This window comes from Poecilia reticulata, chromosome 7 (assembly GCF_904066995.2).
Source record: "Poecilia reticulata chromosome 7, P_reticulata-male-v2, whole genome shotgun sequence".
In the NCBI taxonomy this organism is placed as follows: Eukaryota; Metazoa; Chordata; class Actinopteri; order Cyprinodontiformes; family Poeciliidae; genus Poecilia; species Poecilia reticulata.
Window position 1 is genome coordinate 33,916,772 of NC_088836.1, and position 14,775 is coordinate 33,931,546.

The window sequence follows — 14,775 nt, forward strand, 5'->3', positions numbered from 1 at the left end:
ATTATTTAAACCCAGCAGCGACCGTTTCCTCAATCGTTCCTGCAGGAATCCACGTGCATAAAGGGAAAGGAAACTACAGAGACACCCACATAGTGACCTTTGCCCCCCGCTACCTGCTGGATAACCACTCAACACACAAACTGGCCTTCGCTCAGCGAGAGTTTGCAAGAGGACAGGTGAGGAACGGTCTAGGAGTTCTCCCTGCTGTGGAGTTTAACTGCAAAATGTGATGTAAAATTGGGATTTTCTTTCCTTAAAGTTGCTTAAATTCCAGTGATGGTATGTTTGATAAATCATTAGATTTTCCTGAAATATCTCCTATTCCTAACAAACACTGAGCTGAGTCCTTCTGTCCAATGTGAAGAGGCCAGATGTGGAGGCATGCTGTATGATGCTTATTATTTACTACGGTGGCCAGCAGGCACAAACTCCCAAACAAATGCAACAGAAGAAAAGGAAAAACTGCTGCAATCACAGAAAACAGAAGCAAACTGTGGAAAATTCTGCCAATAGTAAAAACAACAGCAAGTACAAAATGCTCCAAACTCGGCAAAGTCCTCCAGGCCACTAGGGGGAGTCGATTACTGAATCATGCAGGAGCAGACGCTCAGTAAAGAATGCATGTCAGGACTTAGCAGGATGTCCAGAAGAAAATATGCATTATAGTTGCAATATTGCAGACTCCAGACTCCCCCTAGTGGCCTGGAGGACTTCAGTTTTGTGGAGCGATTTTGCAGCGTTTTCCCTCTTGCTTCTTTTTTCTGCTGTTGCTTTTTATTTGCAATGTTTTTCTGCTGCATTTGTTTGCTTTTTGTTTGCATCATTCATGCATTTGCTGCACGTTTTGAACCCGTCAGCCACCGTAGAAAACTCAAACGTTCTCTTAACAAAGTGGTAAAAATGACATTTTCATCAATCACACCAACAACAACAAGTGCTCCATTCTGTGCGTCAGGGCGCCTCCAACCCTGAGGGGTACATTTCCACGCTGCCGGGCTCCAGCGTGGTTTTCCACTGGCCCCGGAACGACTACGACCAGCTGCTGTGTGTGCGGCTCATGGACGTCCCCAACTGCACCTGGTCCGGGGGCTTCGAGGTCAACAAGCCGAAGTCCTTCCACATCAACATGAGGTGAAACCGGCGGTTTGGTTTCTGCAGATTCAACTCGTTTGCTCCCTAAGTTACTCAACAGGTTGTTGCTAGGTAACCAATGAGCGAGTCAGCTGATAAATTAAAAAAGTAGCTTATTGGCCTGGCCTGCGCTCTTGCGGGACAATCAGGTGTTTATGTCTGGAGAACGACCAAAGCTCTTAAACAAACTGCTGCTGGTCCATGCTGGTTTCCGTCCTCATGACTGGGGATGTGTTGCTGTGAACAGAGACACGCTGGGGAACTGTTTCTTCCTGCGGACCGAGATCAGCCTGAAAGGAGTCACCTACCTGATTTCCTTCACGGACACGGATCAGCTGCCTCCGCCGCTACGCATCGACAACTTATCCGAGGTACGCCGGCCGCCGCCGCCGCCGCCTGGCCTGCGAAACAGCCTGGTTAAGGAATGAATGTCAGGATTTAGCAGGACGTCCAGAAGAAAATGTGCATTATAGATGTAATATTACAGACTCCCCAATAAATTACAATCTATTCAGAAAAAAAAAATAGTGTAGGGAAAGCTAGATGTGCTAAACGTTTTCAAAGTTAGCAATGTTAGCACTAAGGCGCTAAGTAAAAGTTAGCGCCTTAGTGCTGTCAGCAGATTAGTGGAAGCCCAGCACCGATAAGACCTGTGAATAGAATGAGCTGTTAGTATTTCAGTGAACTTCTGTAGTTTGTTTGTTTGTTTGTTTTGATCGCCATTAGCCGTTGCCATGATAACAGGTCCACATCCTCAGAAAAAAAAAAAACTACAAAAAACTGCAATATAACATTAGTATTGTAGCATACTGAGTCATAAATATTCAATTACAGCACTTTATAGCATAAAATAATTAAATAAGGTTCTTTTAAAAACTCTATCATTATAGTTCAGACATGTTTTCATGTCTTAACAGACTTTTGTCCAGGATTCCTGTTGCATTATTTAAGAGGTAACAGTTAAGGTTACAGCCTTTTAAAGCAGGCCTTGTGTTAAAATGGTGCACAGTTTGGCTTCATAACAGTCGATTATATAAAACATTTGGTCACTTAGGGACTGAAAAAGCATAAATGGCCCATTTCAGCCTTATTTTTAACCAAAGGCCGACTGAAGGCTTTGTGCGTCCTGACGATATTTTTATCTGGAGCGATTCTGAGAAAGACGAGCTGCTCCGTTTTCAACTAATTCTTTCTTTCTTGTGTTTGGATCAGTTCCATACTTCCAACAACAGAAACAAAAAAATGCGTAACATACTTGGATCACATGTCAAGTTCAAAATAAACACATGTAAATACAAAATGGAGGCCGTAGATCGATGGTTTTCACTATAATGACAACGTTCCTCAAAAGAACGCGAACAGAAAACGTTCAGTTTGGTTAAAAGTTCTTCTGAATTACTGCAAGTGACACAAAACAGCTGAGTTTATGATTTGAGGGATTCATCTTTAGGGTTTATTAAGTGAACATATCCGACGCAGCTGTTGACGTCCGGATGTTTCACCTCCAGGTTCCGGTCCAGTTCTGGCAGCACGGCGTGGCCGACCTGCGGCTGCAGTCCGAGGTGAAGGCCGCGTCGGTGATGGACTACGCCTGCGACGAGCCCACGCTGCCGCCGTGCATCACCCTCATCGTGAAGGGGGCGGGGTCGTCCGAGGTCACAGCCAACATGAACTTCTTCAAGGAATACAACAAGCTGTACTACGAGAACTTCATCTACATCGCCGCCACGCACACCTTCTCCCCGTACGACCCGCCTCCCCCTCACAGCGACCCAAACCGCTGAGCTAGCAGCTTTAAGATAGTTGTTGGGCTTGGTGCTAAGCTAACCGGGTCGTTCTGTCGGAGCAGGAACCTGGAGAGGAGACCGGTTGGGAAGCAGCGCCTGGGGAGCGGCGCGGAGTTGGTTCTGGACGTGGACCCAAAAACCCGACGGGTCATCCTCAGGAAAAAGGTGAGAGAGGGAAGGTGGGAAAATCTGGAACCACGTTTAAAGCCAGACCACCGCAGAAATATTTGCCATAAATAATTAAAATTAGTTACATTCTTTTGTTCCGACGTTAAAAGCTAAAGAAATGACAGGATCTAATTTTTGTTTTAGCATGAAAAACGTGTTGAAACTTCAGATTCTGGTAGATTTAAAACAAATCCAATCTGCACTCTTGTCAGAAATGATTCAAATTCAGAAATACTCTGTTGATCCCAACGGAAAATGAAATGAAATTTAAAGGAGTTCATCTGGAATGCAGACGTGACGTCATGAAGCTGCAGGTGGTTGTTTGTCAAAGCGACGATGTGATTAAGTCCAACATGGTCGTGTTGTTGGTTCTGCAGGAGCCGGGGAAGCGCTCCCAGCTGTGGAGGATGACCGAGTCCGGCATGCTGTGCCACGAAGGCTCCTCCCCCCCACAGAGCAAGCCGTCCCAGCCCCGACCGCTGGACACCTCCCTGGTCCTGGACATCGCCGGGCTGGCTGCCGTCAGCGATAACAGGTACCGGTTCTGGATCCGCCCGCCCGCCGTACGCCGTGGTGAGCCTGAATCCCCCTGACCGCCCGCCCGCCTGCTTCCTGGCAGGTTTGAGCCGTTGATGCTGAGGAGGCCCGACTCGCGCCGCAGCACCACCCAGACCTGGTACTTCAGCCACGGCATGCTGACCTGCGGCCTCCCCCTCCTGGTGGTTCAGGTCCGGCTCTCGCCTCATCCTCTGTTATTTTAGCTCATCTCTCTCTAAAGCTGCACCATGTAACTTTCATTACGAATATTTAGTTTTACATGTTTGTTAAAACTGTCACCATTTGGTGACAGTTTGCTATGAGAAAGATAAACTGTGAACTCCTTTGCCTTCTCTCACTAGAAACAACCAATCAGAGCCAGGAGGCGGGCCTTAGCGCTGGTACCATGTTATGAATGCTCAGGCTAGTTAGCCTGAGCATTCATAACATGGTAGGTTGTTTCTCCACATTCAGCAGTGAAGACATGAGCAGCAACATCAGCCTGCAGGCTTTTCAACGCAAAGCCATTGAGACTTTATGACATAATGCGGCTTTAATTGTGTTTATTACATTTTAAACCCAGTTTTATTTTTACTTTATTACCTATTACGGCATCACACAGCATGTTCTCCACCAGAATGGGGGAAATTAGCACGAAAATATGGGAAATATTGCAAAAAGAAAATAATCATGTCACTGAGACAATAAACCAGAGTTGGGCAAAAACAATGGCAGGAACCCAGAAACGAAGCCATCCATCCATTTTCTTTCACCCTTGTCCCTCAGTGGGGTCAGGAGGTGCTGGTGCCTCTCCAGCTAACGTTCCGGGCGAGAGGCGGGGTCACCTGGACAGGTCGCCACTCTGTCGCAGGGCAACACAGAGACACACAACCATGCACACACACACACACCTAGGGACAATTTAGACAGACCAATCAACTTGACAGTCATGTTTTTGGACTGTGGGAGGAAACCGGAGTACCTGGAGAAAACCCACCATGCACAGGGAGAACATGGAGACTCCATGCAGAAAGACCTGGGCCGGGAATCGAACCCAGAACCTTCTTCCTGCAAGGCAACAGCTCTACCAACTGCACCACTGTGCAGCCCAGAAACGAAGCCATGTCTCCAATTATACTCCAGCTCTGTTGGTAAACCTGAACCACGACCTTTGGCCCCTCAGGTGAAAAATGGCGTGGCGGGGATGCATGACGGGGCGGAGGTGGTTCTGGGGCCAGATTCGGGTCTGGATCAGCCCGGTCCAGAGCAGCAGTTCATCAACCAGAAGATGAGACCTGGATCGGGAGTCCTGTCGGTCCAGGTTCTGCCAGATGGACCAACCCGCGTCCTCCAGGTGAGTCCAGAACCCAGACAGGACCGGGAATCAGCTGTTAGCCTGCTAGCTTCTTAAAAACGAACATTTGTTTAGTAGTAAAATAAATCGGCATGAAGTGGTGAACTTCTTTACTTAGAGATCAGTCCAGGTTGAAATGAACATTCAAAATCACCTTATTGACCCCAAAGGGAAATTAGATGCTAAATGTGAAAGGTTGTTGTCGGTTTCAGTTGGGGATGGAAATAGTTAATTATCTTATGATTGTATTAGATCAAAATTAGGCCCCATATATGAATGTATAACTGAGGTTTTCAAGAAAATGGCAGCTTATGAACGATTCAATCAGATCAATCAACTTTAAATGAACTCATTAATCGATAACTTCCCTGCTAGTTCTGTTCTGCTGCCGCTGCGCCTCTGAGCAACATGCTCCTGTTTTCAGATCAGTGACTTCAGCCAGAGGAGGACACTGTGGAGCTCCTCCAGCGAAGAAAAGGAAGTCGGCAAAGAAGAAGAGGAGAAGCCGGAGCCGGAGCAGGAGCTGGAGGTGCAGCAAGCTTTGCATTTGCTGCAGGCCGGCTGGGTTCCTGCAGAAAGCCTCAGATTAATCTCTGAAATGTTCTGGAAGGAAAAAAAAAAAACACTTCTGAGTTTGAAAAGTTGAAGATTTGCAAGAAAAAAAATGAAAAAAATTGTGAGATTATTCCCAGGAATTTTGTAGAAAGAATGTGGAAGTTTGAGCTCCAGAAGTTGAAAATTTTCAACTTTTGAAACTCAGAAAATGTCAGAAAGTCACAAATTTTCATCTTAATGAGCTCAGAAATTTACCAAGTTTTTTTTTTTTCTAGAAAATTTCAGAGATTATTTTCAAAATTTTAAAAAAAACTTTTGGGGCTTAGACATCTTCATGTTTTTCTTGAAATTTCTGTGATTAATCCAAAAAATGTCTGAGTTTTTTGTGACAAACATTTCACATCTGGAGTTGAGAAATGAAACGGTCCATCTAAAGCTTCCCGAGGTCAACCTGAACACGCCCGTGTTTCCCGGCGGGAGCTTTTCTCCGTTTGCTCCGCCTGCAGCGGCCCTGTTTTCCTGACGCTGCCTCCGTGTCTCCGGTCAGGTGCTGGTCAACCTGGAGGACGGTCTGGGCGTCTCTCTGGTCAACAAGCTTCCAGAGGAGCTCATTTTCGCGACGCTCTCTGGCGTGAACGTTCACTTCACGCGCACAGCAGCCACCGAAGTCCTGGAGCTGAGCATCCAGAACATCCAGGTCAGTCCGTCCCCAGGCCTCATTCAAAATGAAATGGCTTACACCCAAATCTAATTTTGTTTTTCTCAGCAGTTACTAACTCTGTTTCGATCATCTTGGTGTCAAAGATAAGCTAACAGTTGGGCGTTTCCATCAGAAATGTAAATATCACAGCAGCTGCTGTGGTTTCAGAGAAAATGAGGATGAAACTTAAAATGATGTTTTTGTCCCTGGCAGGATAAATAAAGCTACAAACTTTTGAAAACGCCTCATTAGCTGTGGATCTACTGCTACATAGATTCACAGTTCATTTAAATTAAGAAAAATTTAACTTTGCTTTAACTTGATTTTGGTTCATTTAACTTTAGCAAAAGTTAAATTTGGTTAACTTAAGCAAATTTACAGAAGCTTTATTTTAAAAATACTTAGGTTTTGGCACCAATGACCAAACTGAGGATTTCCTTTGTTTTTACTCAGCAAACCTAATAAACTTTTACAGATTTAATTTTTCTTGATTTTTAAAAAAATCTTTTGACACCCACATTTATTTTTAGACAATTATATTAAAACCATAGCAAACTGTTATATTCAACTCCAATTCAAGTGTATTTTTTGGAAATTGGGATCATTTTACTGAAAAACAAATTAAGGCCACCAAAATATGTGCTCTTTTTTTAAAATTATTATTATTTGCACTATTGGCGCTCCGTACAATATCTCTCTGGTCACCGACTTGGGGATAAACTCAAATCCTTTTTTCAGCTTTTAACCAAGAGTCTGACGTTTCCATGGAAACCAAATCTTTAACTGAAGGGAGGGGCAGAAATGCAGGTTTAAAAAAAGAAAAGAAAAGTAAAAATCGGGCACCGGGAGCGCGGCGTTCAATAAGTTTAAATATTGTTGGTTTTGACGCAGGCAGGCGGCGTATTAACCGCCTCCGTGTTGCCGTCAGGTGGACAACCAGTTGCTCGGCACCACCCAGCCCGTGATGCTGTGCGTCTCTCCCAGTTTGGCCGACGACGGCGCCATCGAAGACGGCGCCGCCCTGCAGGTCAACTCGGTCAAAGTTCCCAGCAGCCTCATGCTCACCGAGCTCTTCAAGGTGGGATTACGTTCATTTCCTGTACGATCCGCTCACACCGGCTCAGAGCTATTCACACACCCGCTGGCGTCCGGGTTGGTGTTTCTGGAGCATCGGCAGAGAAAAAGTCCTTCTGACATCAGGATGTGAGAAACTGAGCTGAGCATCAGGGCAGTTCAGGCTGACATGTTCACTATTTCACCATTTGCTGATTAATAATTGGAGAGAAAAATGTGTTAAAAAGAGATTTTGAGGTTCATCGTGTCGTTACGATAACGATGAGGATTATTAAATAACAAACAGTTACTTACTTTTTAAGCCACAAACACAAAGACTGTTCTTGGAGGATATTCTCATCTCCATTTCCCACTAAACTGCACACAGAAAATGCATTTAATCATATTTTCTAATTTACTGACGTTTGTTGATGCTTCGTGAAACTGAGAAAATATATTTTAAAAAAGCGTTTTTGATCATTTTACCAGTTTAGTTGTTTTATTTACCACCAATAACTGGAATTTATCACGATGATAAACGATGCGATGGACGGCCCCTCATATCGGGGTGGATTATAGAAAAGCTAATTAATTTATCAGCTTTGAAATCATTATTATGTTGCATCTTCATTTTCCCCCGAAAGCAGAAACGTTCATATAAATAATGTAAATTTATTATTGTTGTTGTTTTTCTCTCGTTTATCTAAAATTCCTCACAGAAATAAAGAAGAAAACTTCTGAGATTCAAAGCCAAAACTTTAAACGTCTGAAAAAAATAAATGTAGTTTGTTTCCAGCAACAATGTGGACAAAACAATAACTGGAAACTGAAAATGAATGTTCATCTGATGTCGCAAGTTCAAAAAGCGGTGAAACAAAAATAATTTTACAAAAACCTCCCGTTGCCAAAGTAACCTAAACCTTTCCAAATATTGAAAATAATTACAGATGTTGGTTCTAAACTAATAAAAGTAAATTGATGGAACTTCTGATTTACAAAAACACAAACGGTCTCCCCGTAGTCGTCAGGCCCAGGATGAACTTTGACCTGTGTCTGTGTGGCAGCAGCTCAGTTCGGCTGCAGCGTTTTGCAGCGTCGGCTGGTTTCTGTGCTGATTTGAGCTCCATGTGTCGCACGGCAGCACCTGATGGTGACGGCGCGGCGCTTCACGGTCATCATCGACGAGAAGCTGCTGCTCAAGCTGCTCAGCTTCTTCGGCTACGGGAAGGCCGAGGCCGGTGGGTGTCCCGCCTCTCGCTGCTCACACGCTGCTCTACGCCAGCAGGCTGTCTGTGAGAATAACTGAATGCCGAAACGCAGGGCTGGAGAACCTGGATGAGAACCTGCATGAGCGGCCCAGCGAGGACAGCGCGCCCCGGAAGCGTTACTACTTTGAGAACCTGAAGATCAGCCTGCCGCAGATCAAACTGAGCGTCCTGCCGTCCCACAAGCTGCCGCCGGACCTCAAGGTAACGCCGGGCCGCGTTCTCGCCGGGAGGATTTCAGGCCCGGACGGATCAGTCTAGAAACATCTGGAAGAATTTGGAGTGTGAATTTTTTAATTTACTGTCAAGAGGAAAACATGCTTCCAGATTTTGGATTTTAAAATATTATTTGAAAGATAAAAACTTGAAGTTAAAGTTTTACTTGCATTGATTTATTTTTATATTTGGTTTGCAAAATTACAACATAACTTTTTTTATTAATCATGTTCAGGACATTCTTAAAATGTCTTAAATTCATTTAAGAAAATGTAAATTAGGCTTGAGTGCGTTAATCACAGCTCTTGAATTTAATCTCTCTAGCTGGTTTCTTTTTCTTCTGAGATTTTTCTGTTCGAGTCAAACTCGCCCATCTTCGTCGGTTCTGTGACCGTTGAGGCTACCGCTAACTAGCGGCTAATGTGCTGTAGCTTGCTAGCTAGCTGTTTTGTTTCTGCCATGGATAAATTCATATTTATATGTATAAAATATTCTTTTAACTTCTCCTTCCAGGTTGGAACCAAAGAATCGGAGTATAATTTCAGGTTTAAAGTGGTTCTGATAGCCGCCGGCGGTTCTGATGTCGGGTTTTTTCCTGCCAGGTTCTGAAAGGCACCCTGGGCTTCCCTCTGATCCGCTTCGAGGATGCGGTCATCAACATGTACCCGTTTACCAGAGTCCACCCCTACGAGACGCAGGAGATCATCATCAACGACATCCTCAAGCACTTCCGAGAGGTCAGAGTTCACACATCCGGGCTGGTCTGTCCGAACGGTTCTGGTTCCTGACGCCGCGGTGTCTCCCCTGCAGGAGCTGCTGAGCCAGGCGGCGCAGATCCTGGGCTCCGTGGACTTCCTGGGGAACCCGATGGGCCTCCTGAACGACGTCTCCGAGGGAATGACCAAGCTCATCAAGCACGGCAACGTGCACGGCATGCTGCTCAACGTCACGCATGGCGTCTCCAACTCCGCCGCCAAGGTACCGCCACGGTCTCCGGACCCGGTCACTGCAGATGACCCGCTTCTCTGACAACAAGCCCGTTTATGGATAACAGTTTTATCACGACTGTTTTTATGGTGAAGATCACAAAAGGGAAAAAAAATAATCTGCAGCGTGTTTTTACAAAGAATTATCTATGTCAAAAATCCATGTAGTTATTTCTACAAGTGTTGTGTGAATTAATATTTTTATTTAACAAAATAAAAGGAAAATATAACAAATAGTAATGGGAGAGAATTTGGATTCTAAGTAAAAAAAGAAAAAAAAATCAGAGAAAATGTCAAAATTCTGTGACAAAAACTCAAAATTAAATTTTCATGTCCAAAATTCAAAAAATGTAGAAACTAAATTTTAACTTTTTCTCAGAATTTGCTCATCCAGCCCCTGTCGTCTATTATTACTAATTTTTCTACTCTACTACTTTTTCACCAGTTAAATGTATTTTTAAAACTAAACAGAATAATAAGAGCTACTGCAGGGTGTGCAGAGCAAACAACGAACAGAGACCGCTGTCCTGTCGTTCAGGGTAAAGAACCGTTCAAAAGAATCGGATCGTTACCCGGATCAAACTGGGCCGGATCGTCATTTCTGTCTTCCCCGTCAGTTTGCAGGCACGCTGTCGGACGGTCTGGGTAAGACCATGGACAACCGGCACCAGAGCGAGCGGGAGTACATCCGGTACTGCGGCGCCACCAGTGGGGAGCACCTGGTGGCCGGGATCCACGGCCTCGCTCACGGTGAGCCAGCGAACGCCGAGTCACGGCAACATGGCCGCTCCGCCGGCTAATGACTGTGAATCGTCTCCGGCCTGCAGGAATCATCGGCGGCATGACGAGCATCATCACCTCCACCGTGGAGGGCGTGAAGACGGAGGGCGGCGTCAGCGGCTTCTTCTCTGGACTCGGTAAAGGTCTGGTGGGAACCGTCACCAAACCCGTCGCCGGGGCGTTGGACTTCGCCTCGGAGACGGCCCAGACGGTGCGGGACATCGCCAGCCTCAGCAGCCACAGGTGGGGTTCCTCAGGGACGGGACGCAGGAGGTGGAACCAGAACCACAAGTCCACAAACACACTGCAACAACAGAACCTCTTACCAAGTATTTCTGGCCCAGTTTCTAGGGCAGATACCTTGGAAAAAGGCCAAAGTAACTTCTCTGTAGTACGAGCTTGTTTTAGCTAAATAATTCGGACATTAAAGTCCAAATTCTGACAAAGTACTAATTAAATAATCTGCCAGTGGAACTAATACTTTTTTAAATCAATATTTAGAAATTATCGACATAAAACCAGCTCTTATTTCTTGCTGAGAAGTTATTTTATCTACACTGGAAACTAGACCAACATTTGAAGTGAACAGACGGTTACCTAGCAACCCTGCAACAACCCTGTTGCTAGGTAACCAAAGAGCGAGTGAGTTGGTTCCACCATGCTAGCTTAGCTAGCTGAGAGGTTGAGCTGCAAAAGTCTTCCCTCTGCCTACATCTCCCAGAATGCTGTGCAGTTCAGTGAATATTTTATATTGCTGACATGTGAGTCCTGGTATGCATTGTGATTGACACCAGCCCTACTTCCTGCTTGTCTGACTGTGACTTCCTGTCCAGGCTCCTGGTCCAGCGCGTCAGGAAGCCGCGCTGCTGTAAGGGCCCTCAGGGCCTGCTGCCGCGGTTCTCAGCCACTCAGGCCGAAGGTCAGGAGCAGCTCTTCCGCCTCACCGACAACATCCACTCCGAGTTGTAAGTTTTCCCGTCTGCAGCCCAAACGGAGCCGGATCGCTCCGGCTTCTGTCGCGTTTCCAACCCACTTCCTGGTTCTGGTCCGGCAGCTTAATGGCGGTGGAGCCGATCGACACCTACAGCGTCCTCATCTCCTCCAAAGTGGTTTACTTCCTGAAGCCGGGCGACAGCGTGGACCGCGAGGGCATCGTCCTGGAGGTCAAGTACGACGACCTCTTCCACTGCCTGGTCTCCAGGGAGTACGGGAAAGTTTACGTCCAGCTCACCAAGAAGGCGGAGAACTCCACCAGCGGAGTGGCCATTCCCGGACCCTCGCAACAGAGACCCATGGTGAGACCAGAACCAGAACCGCAGAGAAAAGAAACATCTAAAACACACTTTGATGAAACGGGTCAGAGGTCCAGAGATCAGATCAGAACTTATTTTACATTAAAACCTGGATAATTAGCTGCAGGAAGAAAAAATACATTTAAGATCCATAAACTGACAACCTGAAGACGATTCTCTACACTGAAAAAACACAAAGTCCTGCCAAGCATTTGGGTTTAGTTTCCACTATAAATATCCCAGAAAACTTAAAATAAAACAAAGGTAACTTACAGGTAACTTCTAGCAAGATAATTTAACTTATAATAGGGAAAAATGTCTGTCTGTAAATTAAATGTACGACAGCATCAGCTCTGCTGGACATGGAAACAAAAAGGGGAGTAAATTTCAAAAGTTGAACATTTGTAACAAAAATATATATATAAATATTGAAGTTTTTAAGTTTCAAAAATTTAACATTTTAAATTTTTGTTCTAGAAAATCTTTGACATTTCAAGCTTTGAAAATTTTCATGTTTTTTCTATAAGATTTCTGGGAGTTTTTTGGCAGATATTTACTTTGCTGTAGCTCTAGAACACCACTGTAAAATAATCCCTTAAATTAGTTTCAACTAGTCAAAATTGGCAAGAAAAAACTCAGAAATTGAGAGATTAATCTCAGAAATGTTTTAGAAAAAAAAACTTTGAAATTTGAGAGTTTCAAAGTTAAAAATGAGCAACTTTTAACTTTGAAAATTTCCACTCTTTTTTCTAGAAAATTTCTGAGTTTGATCTCAAAATTTCAGAGTTTTTTTCTAGCAAACTCTGAAAGTGTAAGTTTAACTTCACACTCAGAAATTTCTTTTAAGGAGTCATTTTCCTAAAGGTTAGTTTTATTTTAAGATATTTCCAGTAGAATCTGCTTGGCAGGATGTGGTTTTTGCAGTGCGCGACGCGTCGGGAGGCCCTGCAGCCAGTAACGCCGCCGCTGTCGCCCGCAGGTCCAAGTGAAGAACGAGAACCTCGCCTATAAGATCTCCCAGCAGATCAACTACGCCAAGAGCCTGTACTACGAGCAGCAGCTGATGCTGCCGGCCGACGACAACGAAGACTTCCTGCTGCTCGAGTTCTGACGTTTTCCTCCCAGGTTCTGAAGCGACTCGGCCGGTCAGAGGAAGGAGAAACATGCAACGCTCTGACAAACACTTTGAGACTCCTGAACTCTGCAAACTGACAGAACCACTATTTGCTCTGGACGTGCACCGACACACAGAACTGTGAATATGTCTAGAACCATAAACTCTGTAAATATTTATATATGTTGTAATAATAAAGATAGGATATTAACAAGAAGCCGAGCATCTATAACAATCTGCCTTTAGGTGTGTGTGTGTGTGTGTGTGTGTGTGTGTGTGTATATATAAGAGTCTATTAGAGAACATGAAACTGTGGATCTGCGTAGGTTTTGAACCTTTCATCAGTTCACACTGCAGCCTGAAGTGACTCGATTCCGATTTTTTTGCCGGGTTCGTTCAGACTGCCAGGAAACCTGTATGTGTTCTGCAGTCTGAACGGGCAAACGACCTGAAGTGTCCCGCATGCGCAGTAGAGGGCGCTATGGCGTCGGATACGTATCGGATATGGATCACATTCTGAAAGAATCCGACCTGAGCTGTTCACACTGCAATGAAAAGATCTGATACAGATCGCATTACGTCAAAAAGATCTGAATTGGGTCACTTCAGGCTGCAGTGTAAACGCACCCAGTGAATCCCCAGAATCAGACGGCAGGAAGCCCCAGAAGGAGCGACTCCAGGCAGGAACATCGCTGCGTTTCCCGGCTCTTATTTATCCGATCCGCTGCTCCAGGTCAGGGGAGGCGGGCGGAGGATGTTCTGCTGGGTCGGGATGTTCTGCAGGGTCGGGGGGTTCTGCAGGGTCGGGATGTTCTGCAGGGTCGGGGGGTTCTGCTGGGTCGGGGGGTTCTGCTGGGTCGGATGTTCTGCAGGGTCGGATGTTCTGCAGGGTCGGGATGTTCTGCAGGGTCGGGGGGTTCTGCTGGGTCGGGATGTTCTGCTGGGTCGGGATGTTCTGCTGGGTCGGATGTTCTGCAGGGTCGGATGTTCTGCAGGGTCGGGATGTTCTGCTGGGTCGGATGTTCTGCAGGGTCGGGATGTTCTGCTGGGTCGGGATGTTCTGCTGGGTCGGGATGTTCTGCTGGGTCGGGATGTTCTGCTGGGTGAGGATGTTCTGCTGGGTCGGGGTTCCTCCACTCGGTTTGCTTCACATTGTGGATGCAAATGTTGTTATTGGTCCGGAATGATGATTATTTTTAGGCAGATATGTATCGGTTTAAATTCACCCTTTAATATTTTTGCAATAAAACATTTTGAGTCATTTAAACAAGCGAAGCACATTTTTTTTTTTACTGTGCAAACGGAAAAAGTGACCCAGTGCTGCCAGATTGGCTGGGATGTTAAAATGTGCTGCTTTTCACAAAGTTTGGTGGATTTTTAGAAAAAAGCACAAAACCTTTATTAAAATGCTGTGATTTTGCACCTGTTTTATTTAATTTGAAATCTCTAGAAACTGTGAGGCGTGACATCATCAATGATCAGTTATTGGTTAATAAAGTTTCAGTATGTAGTATTTTAAACCCCAGAGTAACATCATGATTTAAAAGGTTTAGCTACACAAAAAACTCAAGTTTTGTTCAAAAAGTCCAGTTTCAGCTGAAAAAAAAAGAGTAAATTTCTTGGACATTTCTGACTTTGAAAAGTCAAAGATCAACTAGAAAAAACTCAGAAATTTTGAGGTGGGGGTCAGAAAAAAACTTACAAATTTCTGAGTTTGAAAGCCAAAAAATTTGAGACTTTTCAAAACTCCAAAAGTTTCAAATTTGCAGAAGTTGAATATTTTTGGCTTTTGAAACTACGACGTGGCTCCAAACTAAATATTTAATTAGCAAACCAG

The 14,775-nt window shown here is 44.9% G+C and overlaps 1 protein-coding gene across 5 annotated transcripts in view; it reads left to right on the top strand.

Moving 5' to 3' along the window:
* vps13d (vacuolar protein sorting 13 homolog D) overlaps positions 1 to 13,155 on the top strand; it is a 51,365-nt gene extending 38,210 nt beyond the window's left edge. For 4 of the 5 annotated variants that reach the window (XM_081609409.1, XM_081609412.1, XM_081609411.1 and 1 more), the window contains 20 exons: positions 46 to 176; positions 956 to 1,131; positions 1,379 to 1,502; positions 2,640 to 2,875; positions 2,981 to 3,083; positions 3,464 to 3,621; positions 3,706 to 3,814; positions 4,807 to 4,977; positions 5,402 to 5,506; positions 6,080 to 6,229; positions 7,161 to 7,310; positions 8,427 to 8,523; positions 8,606 to 8,754; positions 9,369 to 9,503; positions 9,577 to 9,744; positions 10,370 to 10,502; positions 10,580 to 10,775; positions 11,366 to 11,497; positions 11,587 to 11,827; positions 12,804 to 13,155. In XM_081609409.1, the coding sequence (XP_081465535.1) occupies positions 46 to 176; positions 956 to 1,131; positions 1,379 to 1,502; positions 2,640 to 2,875; positions 2,981 to 3,083; positions 3,464 to 3,621; positions 3,706 to 3,814; positions 4,807 to 4,977; positions 5,402 to 5,506; positions 6,080 to 6,229; positions 7,161 to 7,310; positions 8,427 to 8,523; positions 8,606 to 8,754; positions 9,369 to 9,503; positions 9,577 to 9,744; positions 10,370 to 10,502; positions 10,580 to 10,775; positions 11,366 to 11,497; positions 11,587 to 11,827; positions 12,804 to 12,935 (2,996 nt within the window). In that variant the 3' untranslated portion in view covers positions 12,936 to 13,155. Of the gene's footprint in view, positions 1 to 45; positions 177 to 955; positions 1,132 to 1,378; positions 1,503 to 2,639; positions 2,876 to 2,980; positions 3,084 to 3,463; positions 3,622 to 3,705; positions 3,815 to 4,806; positions 4,978 to 5,401; positions 5,507 to 6,079; positions 6,230 to 7,123; positions 7,311 to 8,426; positions 8,524 to 8,605; positions 8,755 to 9,368; positions 9,504 to 9,576; positions 9,745 to 10,369; positions 10,503 to 10,579; positions 10,776 to 11,365; positions 11,498 to 11,586; positions 11,828 to 12,803 lie in introns of those variants that run through there. The other variant, XM_081609413.1, reaches the window with a different exon arrangement.
* The last annotated feature ends 1,620 nt before the right edge of the window (positions 13,156 to 14,775 follow it).